Here is a 14,958-nt window from a genome sequence, read left to right on the forward strand (position 1 = left end):
CTAATTTAATGTGTAATTAATTTCGAAAAATCATTACATATTAAAGATCGTAATCATACATGATATTAAAAATTGAAGAGCTATACTGTTTTCGAAAGGTCTCGGGTATCAATATTGAAATATAATATTGGATTATTAATATTGAAATCAGATAGTACGCGTTTATACTACGAGACGCAGTTAAGGGATCGCTTATTTAGACGCACATAAAAAAGCGATAGAGAATATATAGATCTTGAAGATTTTCCGGTGTAACTTTAAACGCTCCCTCAGTAGACTTTCGTCTATCCGTTTTACCATGTTTTATCATGTTTTACTTCGTACAATTTTTACTTTTGGCTTTATTTACGAAAGCGTTTGAAAAATGGGTCCTCCCGCGGGTCCTCTGAGGATTGCTCAATAGTAGCGCGCGAATCGCTCGCGGCGCTCTTTTCTTCCGCGGCCACGCGGACGGGGGAAGTGCCGGCGAGTGCGCTTCATGCGAAAGTCTCGTACCCATCCGGAGGATCCTTTGAGCGACTATACGCGCGGAGGAACTGCGGCTGCGGTTTGACCGCGTCACTTTTCGCGGTCGCCGCCGCCGTCACGATACCGGAAGGTAGGCTCTCTCTCCTTCCGTCTCTCTCTCTCTCTGTCTCTCTTTCTCTCTCTCTCTCTCTCTCTCTCTCTCTCTCTCTCTCTGTTTCTCTTGTCAGGAATGCGTCTACGCAGAGTCCAGGACTTCGATCGAGGACTGCGCAGGGCAGACTGTTGCACGACGCGTAACTCGTCCTCGCGCGTTAAGGTCTTCGCAATTAAACATATACTTAATTGACTTAAGAGACAAGTAATATTTGTACGAATCCTCATACAAATATTACTTGTACAGGCAGACAAAAATTATGAATTTAGAATTTACAAAATCGAGACACGCTACAAATTTTAAACCACCGAATCTACATGGATTTTTAAATTATATTTGAATATATAGGACGTAGTTTTATCTCAAAGGTAAAAATATTATATAATTTCTAGTTTAATTAATGTGACATATTTATTGAAATTAGCATTTACGGTTTCATTAAAAATGTCACGTGCCTTTTCCGATTAAAGTAATGTAATATATTTGTTGAAATTTGTATTTAAAGACTGAAACAGAGGCAAGTCGAAGCGTCCCGCTTTAATATTGTCAAATTAAATGATATGATTACATTTTAATTTAATCTATTGTTTGCTCGTTTTATTGGCTTCTATTCCCTTTCATTTCTAACTTATTTCTAAATACAAGCCGATACACAATTTTTACTTTGTATATCTATGCTGTTTCGTTAACGTGATTGGAGTCATAATCTTTCGTTGTTTAACATATGGAAGAAAAAATTAAAAAGATCAGGGACGAATTATATAACTGGGGATATTTTTGCAAAGAAATTCCGTCGATTGAACTAACTGCTGATTAAGTTAATCGAAATTTGATTAAAGTCACCAAGTAAAAGAGATCGGATATCATAAAAGAACGAAAAACAGAACAAAGGAAATAGTATTTTTGTGAAAGTGCTTGCTGAGACTTTAATAATAAGTCTTTTATGAAGAATATGAGGAAGCTTGTGAAGATTTACTTCTTCCAATGTCCAGAATACAAGGAAGATATTTACTGAAATATATATGATTATAAAACAACTGTCATACATATATATTGTTGCACCGGTACGTTTCTGGTTGTCGCACGCTTGTATCACACGGTATTTGAGAAGATTCGGATCAAGTTTTAAACGCGAAATGATCGAGAGATGCGAAACCCGAAGAAGATCCAATCTCTTCTCAAATACCGTGTAACACGGGCGTGCGACAACCGGAAATGCACCAATATATACAGATGCCCGCAGGAAAAAAAGATAATTTTCTGGTAAACGATAGTATCGACCATTTTATGCAAAAATACATAGGAATGCGATATTCAACAACAGCCAGTGGCATAACCATCGCTACGGAAGCCGTAAACATACAGCATATCTGCATTCGACATTTATGAATATGTGCAGCATTTTTCAACAACACTTCTAACAACGAGAAAATATTCACAAACAGTGGCGGATACAAGAGCGAAGGAAGCGATCGCCCCACCCCAGAGCTTTCCAAACAAATTTTGTATTGGAAAAAGTCGGTTTTGATTGAATTGAGAAAAAAAAATTATCAGAAATTATTTGAAATTAAATAATGTTCACTCAATTTTTTTATAATAAAAAATATTAAAAATAACATTAACGACAATAATAACTAAATATTTACATTTTATCATACCGCTCCTCCAAAACAACTATCCGCCACTGTCCACGAATCAGACAAAAACTCATTTCGCGTACTTCCGTCCACAAAACGCACGCTATTCTATCCCTATGCGCAAACCGTGGATGGGGTGTATGTACAATGTTACAACAGACGTAAACAATAGTCAGCAGGTGCAATGGCAATATTACACGTTAAATTCAAATTATCTCGGAAACCGTTCGGAATAGGACACATGTTTGAACATTTTTTGCTTAAAATGACCGATACTATCAGCTCCCAGAATATTGGCCTCTTGGGAAACTCCGTATAGAAGAACAAATGATTATTATATTGTAATTGTTACGATTGTGAAGACTATGGCTCTCTACGTAGGAGAGAAAGAAAACGTTTACTGCAATTTTTTTTTATTACAATATAAATGTAAAAGTACACAGTATGAAATACAAAAATAATATAAAGTATACAATATAAAGAGAGGCGAGATTTAACTTCACAGGCTATCTCTTGAATACAAATTAGAGTAACATAAGAATTTACATTTATATTGGTATCATGTTTCAATAAATATGCCTAACTGCGTTTTATTCCCCTATTTTGATTCCCCTGTTCAAACGTCAGAGTAAGGATAAGCAGCGCAGGTAAATGTTACGTGGAAGACGTTTTTTTAAAAGTAAGCAGGTGTCTAATAAAGTCACAGAGAAAAGTAAATTTTGGTTAAATTTAAATATTTTAAATATTTTATGCGTACTTTAACGAAACGAATAATTAATTTGTTCCTTAATTATTATTATTAACTTAAGAACTATATTATAAGATATAAATATAGAACAGTATATTATTATATTGTATTAATTAAAACACGTGAAAGAGAGAGATCTCTTAAAATCCTTTTAAATAAATTCTAAAATTCCTGAATAATGTTAAATTTAACAAAAGGTAAATTTAACTAAAATAAATTAATATGACATATAAAATTAATGAGAAATTTCAATCGATGTCTTGTCTCTCTGGATTATTGGGACTGGGTAGATTACTTGAATAAATTACTGTGCAAACCCACTCTAATTAGCAGTTTCAGCATAGACATCTCGTGCGACACAGATTTGGCTGTCGCTCCAAAATTTATAACGGAAGAATAAGTGACGACGATACAGTAGAGATAATTATTAATGTAACATGTTAGATTTAATTGTGCACGCTTGACTGTAGATGTACGTTTGGGAATCTGCGGCGAATTTTAGAGATGAGAACGAATCGATGATAGTAAATTTTGTTGGACGGTGAGTCACTGTAGGCTAAATCGCCTGTTGCGCCACATTTAACGCAATAGTCTCCAAAACACTTAATTATACATCGACACGAATAACAACTGACATTTCAGTTAAAATACTTTGTGGACTGAAAATGCAAAATTATGCAGCGAAAAAATCGCCGCGACTGGAGATCATGTATAGTAGTTATATTCGCTGTTCGTGAATCGTTGTCCGCTAAAAGTTTTTAGCGAATATTCGATACTAGCAAGATTCTGTTTGCGTAAATCATCTTGAAATTCGTTTATTAACGATTGCACGTTCGCCCTCAGCTTTTTTTTTGTATAAACTTCAATTACTCAATTTCGTGAGATAAACATATACGAACTTTCCGCGGGAACGTTCAACAGTTTGCAATTATTTTGTAATAAGCTAGAGGCGATTTGCAATGCCTGATCTTTTTATTTCAAGCCAAAAACCGATATCGAACTTTTAGGAAGTGATATAAAAATGGGAGAGCGCCGGTCCTCGGGGCCATTCATTGTTGAATACTCGACTCGAAGTTTACATTGACGTTATCGATCCATCTCAGATTCGTTTAAATCCGAACCTCTGAAATTAGAATTCGCTTGTGATATTTTGTTTACGCTGCATTGCATATTGTAATAGATGTTAGCTGTTATTAAACTCAGTATTGAAGTAAAAACAAAAGTAAAAAGAAGAGAGGTACTTAAGTAAATTCTCTTTCCGTTCTAACAATTCGCTCGTTCTCACATTATCGCGGTCGCGAACAATAAAAAAACGCTTGTACATAAAGTTAACGTTTTTTAATTCTTATTTTTAATTCTTTATTTCACGTCGTTGGGATAGGGGGGATTTTTATTAGATGCCGGTGAGCATCAGTATTTATTAAATTGATTCAATTAATCACAATCATGATCAATTTAATAATCGTGATAATACTGTTTGGTTTCAAACCAAGAGCTGTGTTGAATCCGTAAGTCACGGCATGCAGTTCGTGAAACTAGAATGTACACATATAAATTCACATAGAAATATTAGGAGCACCAAGAGCCTGCTATGACCGCAGATGGCCTTTCTATCAATTTAATTAACGTAATTTTATTACAAAATGGAAACAATAGAGGTAATTAAAGAAACAAAATTTTATATATTCCGTTTAAATACATCGCATGTGTTTGCACTGCATAAAATTATAAATGTTATGCAAACTTATAAAATGCAAATAGGATCAACTGAAACAAAATATTGAGAAAAAAAGTTTTTATATTAAGTAATTAAATATCAGGACAGACTGTGGAAGATTACAGACAATTTATGGGAAAACGTCAACACGGTCAAAGCGGATTTTGATGCTCGATAATATTCTAATATGAGAATTTTACAATTTTTGGTTTAAATATTTTATATACTTTCTAATATATTTTCAGAATGTATGTATGCGACTTATGCAAACAAAAATGTGCATGTGATACTATCCGAAGTCTCTCTCTCTCTCTCTCTTTCTCTCTCTCTCTCTCTCTCTCATCCTTGCGAAATCATCCCCTTCAAGGACATGAATAAATTATGATATGAACAAATTATTTTGATCGAATCTTATAATTACTTTTATCCTCAGACAGGTAAAAAAAAAAAAAATATTAATTTAGTATATCTCATTACAAATATTATTTTAATAAATCTTGTATAATATTTATGAGATAAAACAGATAGTGAGATTAAGAAAATAAAATCAACATCAGAATTGTGATACAAATATTAACAAAAAAATACTGACCCAAATAATAATAATTATTTGTTTATATACCAGCAGAAATATAATACGGCAATTTCTGGTGCCTATCATTCCATAAAGCAGGACGTTCTTGTACAGCAGCTATATTAAATTTTTTTCTCTATTGATGCAATTGTAACAGCACTGTTAAGTGCACTACTGTTAACAGTGCTGTTACAATTGCATCAATAGAGAAAAAAATTTAATATAGCTGCTGTACAAGAACGTCCTGCTTTATGGAATGATAGGCACCAGAAATTGCCGTATTTTATTTCTGCTCGGGGACAAAGATTCTTTACCATCACAACGTGTACAAAGTAATTAAAGACAAACTCTGGCAAGATTTGTCTTTCGAGAGAGGAAATCGCTTTCAAATCGGTAAAAACCGATTTATATTGTCCTGCAGGGTGGGATTGGAACCTGAGTCTTTGGCATAGAAATCCGATGCGCCACGATCGCCACGTGAAATTAGAAAGTAAATAAATAGTTCGAAAATAAAAGAGCATTTCTAACAATATATGTAACTATTTTTTAATGCACAGTCATTAATTTAACATTGCTTAAACTGGAAGGCACTTTCTTCAATGATGATGTAGATTCTGAAAATGATAATCTCCATAAAAATCATCTGAAGATTATGAATTAAATAAAGGTTTATATATTTTATATTATAATAATATTGAAAAACTTTAAGCAATTGTGAAGAAATAATTAAAATAAATTCATCTATAAAACAGGCTTATATAATAATAAAGTTAAAAATAAACTTTTTAGGCAAGAAGAAAACTAATAGTACGATTGAAAGAATTGCAAAAGCGTTGAACGTATTCCTTCTTCTCAAATCTGATTAGCAATCACTTTTGCTCATGTTTGAATTAAAAGAAAAGAATGAAATCTCTGGTTTTTAATATTAAATGTGTTTCATATAGAAAAAGGTATAGCTTCACAGGCTATTCAGCTCTTAAATACAAATTGGAATAATAAAAGAATTTACATTTATATTGATATCGTGTTCCAATAAATATACCGAACTGCGTCTTATTCCCCTATTTTGATTGCTTATTCAAACGCCAGAGTAAGGATAAGTAGTGCAGGTAAATGTTACGTGGAAGATGATTTCTTAAAAGTAAGCAGATATCTAATAAAAAATCACAGAGAAAAGTCAATTTTTGCAATAAAAGCGGGTAAATTTTGGCTAAAGTTAAATATTTTACGCGTGCTTTAACGAAAGGAATAACTAATTTGTTCCTTAATTATTATTATTGTATTAATTAAAATAAGTGAGAGAGAGAGAGAGAGAGAGAGAAATATCTCTTAAAATCTTTCTAAATAAATTTTAAAATCCCGCAATACTGGACAATTTAAATATTAAATCTATTGAAAAACACGATTATGAAGACTATTGTCAGTTATGTAAAAGGTGTTTGTATTTCCCTATATATAGAATATTGTTGCACTGCCACCTTGCTGGTCGGAAGAAAAACAATAATAATAGGAAAAGGAATAAATGAGCCGACTTTACACTTGCTTGTATCGGCTTTCATTTCTGCAGGAGGATAATATCCGTCGTTGTGAAAGAAGGAATCGCTCGCTATTAAAGGTGACAACGCAAAGTTGCGTTATTGTGTTATTATCATTTTTTTACAAAGCCAGCATCGTTGGAAAAATTTAATCGATCGTGCACAATTTATACTGAGATATTATAACGGTAAGATATTTAAATTCTCGTTTCTTTCCGTTTTATAAAGAGACACATCGCTACGTGCCGGTCACGATCGCGATGTCAAATCAATTGTTGATATAAAATAAAATTAGTTTTGTGAAAGCTTGATTATGATCGATAGAATGGAGTGGCAAGGCAAAAAAAGCGCGAGCTTGCGAAGTAAGTTCACGGACAGGAATTATCAAACAAAACATTTCTCTGGAAATTTGATCGCAAACGTTTCGCTTAAGAGATATTGACTCTATAAATTGTAGAACTAGGAATAAATTATTAATGTCAAAATAATCTAGGTTTCCTCTTTATTGCTTTACAATAATTAAAATGCAAATATTAAACGTTTTGTTCAAAATGATAGTCCCCCTGACACAAGCATTGCATCTATCGATGAGAGAACGAGTGATGAGGCTAACTGACATTGTCTGTTTTTGCATTGCATAATCGCTTGCATTATTCCCCGTTTTAATTATTGAATATCGTTGACAGGTATTTCATACTTTTTGCTTCAGAGTACCCCACACAAAAATATTTCGACATTATTCATTCTTATAGTTCTGTAACTTGAGAAGTCAAGATTTCTTAAATAAATAATTTACAAACTTCCAGAAGAAAATTTTGTTTTGAGATCCTAATTTATATTTTAAGTTTGGCGTTTAACTCACAATCAGATCTAGAAGCACTCTGTATAATTAAAGATTAGTCAAGTCGTTCCTCTAATCCTCCATTTGAAAACGATGATTCGAAAAGCAAGATTAGATATAATTTTATAAATTTAGATAATGAAATATATATGACTAAAGTTATATATGAATATATAATTTTATATTTGCATTTATTTTAATTTACTAATTGTAAAATTAATTTGAAATAATTGATATTTACATTACAAATAAAAGTAATGAGTTAATATCTATGATTGTCTTTTTTTTAAATATATCTACAAACTTTTTCAACACTTTAAGGGTATTTTATTTACACAACTTAACAATATATACCTCATAAATACATATATCTATTCTCTCACATACATATGAAGTAAAGCAGTCGTTGTGACTTCGGTGCCATGAGCACAAAATCACATCACATGGCGAATATAAAACAATAAAAATATACATAATTTATACAATTGTAGGCCAAAGGTGGTAGAAAAAATTGAAACCGAAAAAATATCCGTATACGTTCCGACATACGATATACGCACGTATACCCACACAAACGTCTTTTGTTTTTTTTTTCTTTACAAACGCATCAAAGTGATGTCCAATGATAATCTCCGTTGGTAGGTACTATTGCTTAGTGTATATATATAGTTGGCCCCTCCTGTTTATGTAATCTTAATATCCTCGCCACGGTTCCCCTATGAGAATTCTTGTACGAAGTCCTAATGCTAATCCACGTAAAATATGACGTAAACAAAGTCTCCATGCTATTTTTTTTCCTCCTTATTACTTATCTTATCCGGTGTACTCACAGAGTTTCACACATTGTATTTACACATTTGGGGGTCAATAAAAGTGAAAAGTTCTCTAACTAAGTTCAAAGCCCGCGCCGGCCTGTATCGCGTATAGGAGTTTCTCGCGCAGGATTTTCTCGTCCGGAAACTCGGGAAGTTTCAGTAAGTTCATACAGGTACTCGAGGTCGGTAAACGGTCCACGGTGCCGGCATGCTGGATGCAGAACGGTGGATCGAGTTCCTGTAAACAGAAGTGCGCCGAATGTCGGTGAAACGATGGTAAAATAAATATCGATGACAATATATGATAAAATAAACGACATGATATATGTGACATGAATAATGATTATCAGGTTATTGATGGCTGATAATTAGATTCTGGGCTGAGATCTACCTTGCAATAATGATTTCGTGAGTAGATCGCTGAGTAGCAAGCATATTTATAACGCACCTTGAATCCTAGAAGAGGTGGCCGGCTGCAGCTGGTGACGAACTTCAGCAGCTGGCTCTTCTGCTGATCGTTGAATTCGTTGACGACTTTCCAGAAGGCGGTGATGGTCGGGTGATCGGGCGCGTATCCGCCGGTATAGTTCGTGTGCAGCATCAGGTCGTTCACGTCCACGGGGATCTGCGCGCCCGAGATGAGTACCTGCAGCTCCTTGTTGTTGAACATCTGCAGCCAGTCGAGCGGCACCACGCTGCCGATTCCCTGCTTGAACGCGAAGCACTGCGCGCGTATCTGCTTGTTCAGCTTGTAATCGGCCATCAGGTGAATGTACTCGATGCGATTGTGATTCGTCACGGGGATATTGGCGCCGCTCGGCTTCAATTCGTCGACCCGCCTCTCGCCCAGCTCGTCGCTGAGCACGGTGAAGTCCAGCCCGAGATCCGCCACGTCGCCCTTGTAACTCTTCAGGTAGAGGAGGTTGCGATACATGATGGGGTCGAGGGACGCCAAGTGGTGCACGTCCACGTCCGACTGGCGGCCGACGATCTTCGACAGGAAGAACTCGGCGAACGGCAGCTCCACCAGAAGATTCTCGTACAGCGCCTTTCCCAGGATCCTGCCGATGAAGTAATAGTGTTTCGGGAAATCGTCAACCAGCAACTGCACCGTGGGATTCGGGTACAGCATGTTGTCCTTGGTGAGCTTGAAGAAGCCGCGATTGGGGTCGAAACTGGTCTTCAGCAGCTCGGACAGGAACTCCCTGAACAGACCGCCACCGTCGACGCCGGCCTCCTCCAGTCCCGCGGTGTTGACCAGCTGCACTCGCATCTTCAACCGCAGCTCCGGCTCGTTTTCCGGCGACAGCTTCTCGAAGGCATCCTCGTAGAGGTAGTTTCGTCTCACGGAGATTTGTATCGACGGACCCTGCATAAAGTGCGCGAGCTCGCCCTGCTGCTCCGCTTTGTCCTTGTAGATCAACGATTGGAACACCACCACGCGATTGTTGAACGGCACGACGAACGGTATCTCGCGCAACAGCGTCAACGTCCGCACTTCCGTCGCCGACAGTGGTGGCCCCTCCTCGAACTCCTCCCTCGTGAACGCCCTCAGATTCTGAAAGGGTACGTAACCGCGTAGCCGGCGTCTGCGGAACGCGAAGTCCTGCGGTTTGTCGATGGGAATGACAACGTTGGACGCGATCCAGTGGCCCTCCGGACAGAACTGCCGCCTCAGATCCCGCGTGTGTAATTGCCGTAGAAGACCCACCGTAACCTATGATATAAATTTACAATGTACATAAGTATAGAAGCAAATTTGTAATAAATATGATTTTTTTTTAAATTTTAATACATAATATTAACTTTTGATTGCAATTACATAAAAATTATAGAAACTTGGATCTTTATGGATTTATGATAAACGTGATATTTCTTTAACAATTTAAATATTTTTAACAATTTTAATATATAATGTTAACACTTTTGATTGCAATTACGGGAAAATGATAGAGACTTGGATCTTTTCGTTAAACAAAAGAATTAACTTGAAATTAATCAGAGGACTAAAAAGCAATACGCGCGCGCGAATATAAAGAACGTGACTGTGCATAAAAATTAAATAATAATAATTGTACTGTTAGAGTTTATAGATTTTAATAGATATCAAGAATCTTGGTGGAACCTTGAACAAGTGCGTCCAGATCTGTGTATCGTGTCGGCACTGAACAGCGGACGCTGGGCCCAGTACGGCGTTTTTGTAGTCGTCGCGCACTGTGGGCCGAGTGTCGGGAAACGCCAGCTCCACCAGACCGAGGCAGACGCCCTTCAGATGACCAGACAGCACCGCCAGCTCCGCGATGGTGAAGGGCATCGCGTGCTGCTGCCGATTGTTGGACATGTGCTCCGCGGAGGTTTGCTCGAGGAAGAACTCGGTGTCGTGCAACGTCGCGATCAGCAGGCTGAACAACGAGCAGAACACCGCGAGCAGCGGGACTATTCTGTCGGTGTCCTCGGCCGAGAGGGCGATTCCGCGCGAAATGATCTGCAGAAGAGACGTGGCGGCACCGCCGCCGAACAACGACGTCTGGCGAATTGACGCCAAGCTGCTCCACAGGTGCTTGAGAAACACCGGCTTGAACGCGAGCATGTAGAGCAGTTTGTACTTTTGAACGGCCAGCTTGTTGGTGATGAGCAGATGATGGCACAACCGGCACAGCGGTTGCAGCAGCACGGGAGGGTCCGACTGGCTCTGCTCGATCGCCGACAGAATGCCGTTCACGCGCTGCTGCTCGTTCAACATCTCGACGCACTGCCGCAGGATGTCGGCCTGCTCCTGATCGGTCACGCTGCCGTTCGATTCGTTGTCCGAATCGTTGTCGGTCTGCTGTCGCTCCGAAACGCTCTGCTCGGCCATTAACGGCACGATGGTCGAGCTCAGAGACGCGAGCACTTGCAGGTAGTTGGTCAGCGCGTCCTCAGATTTGCACCATGCTATCGAAAAAAAAGGATCAAGTGTGAAATTGCAACGTTAATTCACCAAAAACAAATTATAATATTATTCGATATAATAACAGTTTTGATCGCAATTACACAAAAATTATAAAAACTTGGATCTTTTCGTTGAGGAAAAAGGTTAACTCAAAATTAATCAGAGAATTAAAAAGCAATACGCGCGTGTGATACATAAAGAATGTAACTGCATAAAAACTAAATAATAATAATAATTAAATATCAGGATTATGATCTCAATAATAATCATATTGTTAAAGAGTTTAGAGATGTAAATGGATAATATCAGAATATCAGAATTAGTGAAAACCTTGAACAAGTGCGTCCAGACCTGTGTATCGTCGGCATTGAACAGGGGATGTATAAACTTAAATTGCGTATTTTTTCATTACGGTATATAAAAAAAATTATATATAAATTAATAAGCAAACTTTTCGTTTACTCACAGAACTGATTAGACGAGTCCAACGACAGTACACAGTAGAGCAGGTTTATCGTAGAACCCAGTTGAAGTCGATTGATACAGGTGATTAATTGGATATACGGAAAGTCTTTGAATTCGGCCAATGCCGGCACGACAAACATACGAATCGGATCGGACAGTCTGGGCGAGAACACGCTTCTGCACAGCTCCCGCAACACGAGCGTGGAGAAGGTCTCCTTGTGATGCACGTAAGAAATCAAGTCCACGGGCCGTTTGATCATGTCCAACAAGCACTTGGAGATCGGCGTGGGCGCGACCGATGTCACCTCCGCCATCGGCGGCACCTTCTCGTCCAGCAGCTTCCTCAGCTGCTCGAAGTAATTGTGCTGGATCAGGTAGACGAATATACTCTCCAGATGCCGATAGCTGTGCTCGCGCAGCACCTTCTCCGTGTCCTCACGCGCCGTGAATACCTCTAGGACTCGTAACGGTATCGCCAAGGAGTACGCCCCGTCCGGCAGCGTCTCCGTGTTGTATCGCATGCACATGCGAAGGATCCACCTGTACCGAATAATGCGCCATGTAATTATTTTACTTCTGTTAACACTACCGCCGATCGTATCCCACTGAAGAACTGCCAATTTGTTAATTTCTTGTTTTTTGCTTAGTAAAAAATTATTTCGATATTATTTGTATCATTAGAATTATTTTAATATTATTTGTATCATTAGAATTATTTCAATATTATTTGTATCGTTACAATTATTTTAATATTATTTGTATCATTAGAATTATTGTATTATATTCATATATTTCCAAAGTAAATGTGTAATACAGAAAAGAAGGTCAAAATAATTAGATGGAAATCAAAATGACAGTTCTAGTATTAAAACACGATGTCATGCATGTAATGCTGCATAAAAACTGAGGCACCAGTTTTGGTTTTGTAAAACTATTCTCATAGAAATTAATATTCTAGAAAAAATGTTTATATTCGTATTTTACCGCAGCCTCCACAGCCATTGCGACGAGCTTATCGACTTCAGTTTAATCTCCCTCTGGTGCTTCAGGAAGTGCTGAAGGACCCATATCAGTCTGTTAGCGTCCAAGGAGTGATCGTAAAAGAACAGCAGCTTTCGCAGGTACGGCACCAGCTCCTCCAGGCTCAGGTTCCTGCGGCCGGCCGCCTGCTGCGCCTCGTCGAACTCCCTCCGCTTCTGCGCGCACGCCAGCCTCCTGGTGACGAAGCTGCGTATACGCGCCTGTATCTTCAACGCCGCATCGTGCTTCTTGCGCTGCTGCTCCCGCTTCAGCCTCTCTAACTGCGCGTGCTGCAGGAAAACGGCCCTCTCGTCCCGCCTGCTGGCGCCCGACAGATTCTGCTGGGGCTTGCGCCTGTAGTCTCCCTCAAAGCTATACATTCTGACTCATGATCAGTTGCCCGCACCTTGAGTTTGTTTATCTCTGAAATATTTGTCAAATATATAGTAATAATTATAGGTGTGAAACAGGTGAAATACTGAATACAATAACATATATAATTTTCATTCACAAACAAAACAATCTGAAATGAAAATTACATATCTGAAACAAAAATTATCGTCGCAAAGGCATGTACGTACGTATCCTTGAATTATACATCATAGTTAATTTACTGAATAAACAATGTATTTTTCCCGAATCATCTTGCCTCTGGCAAGATTCGTTTTGTTTGAAGCTATGCATTACTATTATACTATTTATTATTTTTTACTTGTTACCATTAATATCACATCCAAAAAAATGTATTTAACGTTACATATTATTATTATTATTATTCTGCTAAATGTATCGTGGAGTTTGAAGGTTTCGCAATAATTCATGCGTCCTGCCGAATCATGCTACCTAGGGGCTTACCTTCGGCCGCAAATCAAAGGCAGCAGCTCGCGTAACAATATTACAAAGGCAACCGAAGAACGATCTTCTCATTCCCTCGGAAGAAATTGACAGGACATTCTCCGTAACGTTAACATACTAACATTCCTATATTTTGCATTCCCCTCCTCTCCGTCAAGGTTCTCTCAGAGCACGTAGAGTACGTTAATACGAAAAAGTTTCGTGGAATTTTCAAACTTCGGCTGCTATACGAAGGTTAAGATCGCGGCGCGATCGGACGCGATTACTCGAAATGTAAGCGTTCCTCTCTCTCTCTCTCGGTTTTAACGGACGCCGCGACGACGGATCCGCGATACCATGCGACACTCGGTCGTTCCTCGACGGTCCATCGCCGCGCGGTGACAATGACTCGCGAAGGGGGATCACGCGTACAGCACCTCCGTACACGTCCAGTCATCGAGGCTCGCCATATTACGGCGCCCCTCGGCGAGAGACCCAATGCCGTCTGCTCGACGTCGACCTCGATCCCCGACGCAGTCCCCGATGCGCTCGTAACGTGGCGCTGGTGCTCGCACTGCTGCTCGCATCGCCATGCCACTTGTAATGCGCGCGTAGCCACGAGCACCTGTGCCCCCCTCCTCTCCCCGTGGAAACTCGAAATGCTGCAGAAGATATTCTCTTCACAGCAGGGTTGGATAAGTCAATATTTTTTTTAACTAAGCTAAGTTAACAGTCTTATGTCTATTTCTACCAATGTAGATTAATTTTAATCTCGGTTTAATTCACTGTTTATCTTTTTCTAATTTCTAGAGCTGGAAAAAGATACAAAGTTAAACCGAGAATTAAAGTTAGTCTACATTGGTAGAAATGAAGTTTAAAAACTTAACTTAGTTAAGATATACAAATTGGTCCATAAAAGTAGATAATTGAATTAAGAGTTAATTATCTTTTTACCGTTCCGCCTTTGCAGGCACGGGGCACCCCGACGTACGCTTCGCTACTGCGATTCAATCCTACCAACGCAAGAAACAGCGGCCGAGCCGGCCGAGCGGCGGACGAGGGTGCGGGGACCGGGGGGGAGGGAGAGGAAGCGAACGCGTAGCGCGCATGCGCGAGGGGCGCAAGCCGGTTCCGCGGATCGCAGCAGCATCGCGCGCCGGGCGCGCGGACGGATCCGAAGATTCCGAAGGGCACCGGGGATCGCACGCAGCGAATGGC

The 14,958-nt window shown here is 38.9% G+C and overlaps 1 protein-coding gene across 1 annotated transcript; it reads right to left on the bottom strand.

Moving 5' to 3' along the window:
- Positions 1–8,026: 8,026 nt before the first annotated feature.
- On the bottom strand, positions 8,027–14,241 carry LOC105454402 (ubiquitin-protein ligase E3C). The gene is made up of 6 exons (XM_011696986.1): positions 13,762–14,241; positions 12,871–13,329; positions 11,888–12,426; positions 10,615–11,423; positions 8,938–10,206; positions 8,027–8,727 (listed from the first exon to the last, which is right to left on the bottom strand). The coding sequence occupies exons 2-6, from the start codon at positions 13,284–13,286 to the stop codon at positions 8,560–8,562; spliced, it is 3,201 nt and encodes a 1,066-aa protein (XP_011695288.1). The 5' UTR covers positions 13,287–13,329; positions 13,762–14,241; the 3' UTR covers positions 8,027–8,559.
- Between the last annotated feature and the right edge of the window lie 717 nt (positions 14,242–14,958).

Source organism: Wasmannia auropunctata, unplaced genomic scaffold, assembly GCF_000956235.1.
Source record: "Wasmannia auropunctata unplaced genomic scaffold, wasmannia.A_1.0 LD335985.1, whole genome shotgun sequence".
Lineage (NCBI taxonomy): Eukaryota > Metazoa > Arthropoda > Insecta > Hymenoptera > Formicidae > Wasmannia > Wasmannia auropunctata.

What these genes read in the sequence shown, in the direction of transcription:
- LOC105454402 (XM_011696986.1), bottom strand. Translation starts at nt 13,286, where the DNA reads ATGTATAGCTTTGAGGGAGACTACAGGCGCAAGCCCCAGCAGAATCTG. An exon ending in TCTGGACGCACTTGTTCAAG is followed by an intron (nt 10,207 to 10,614) that starts GTTCCACCAAGA and finishes TTTATATCATAG; the next exon opens with GTTACGGTGGGTCTTCTACG. An exon ending in CACCTCTTCTAGGATTCAAG is followed by an intron (nt 8,728 to 8,937) that starts GTGCGTTATAAA and finishes TTCTGTTTACAG; the next exon opens with GAACTCGATCCACCGTTCTG.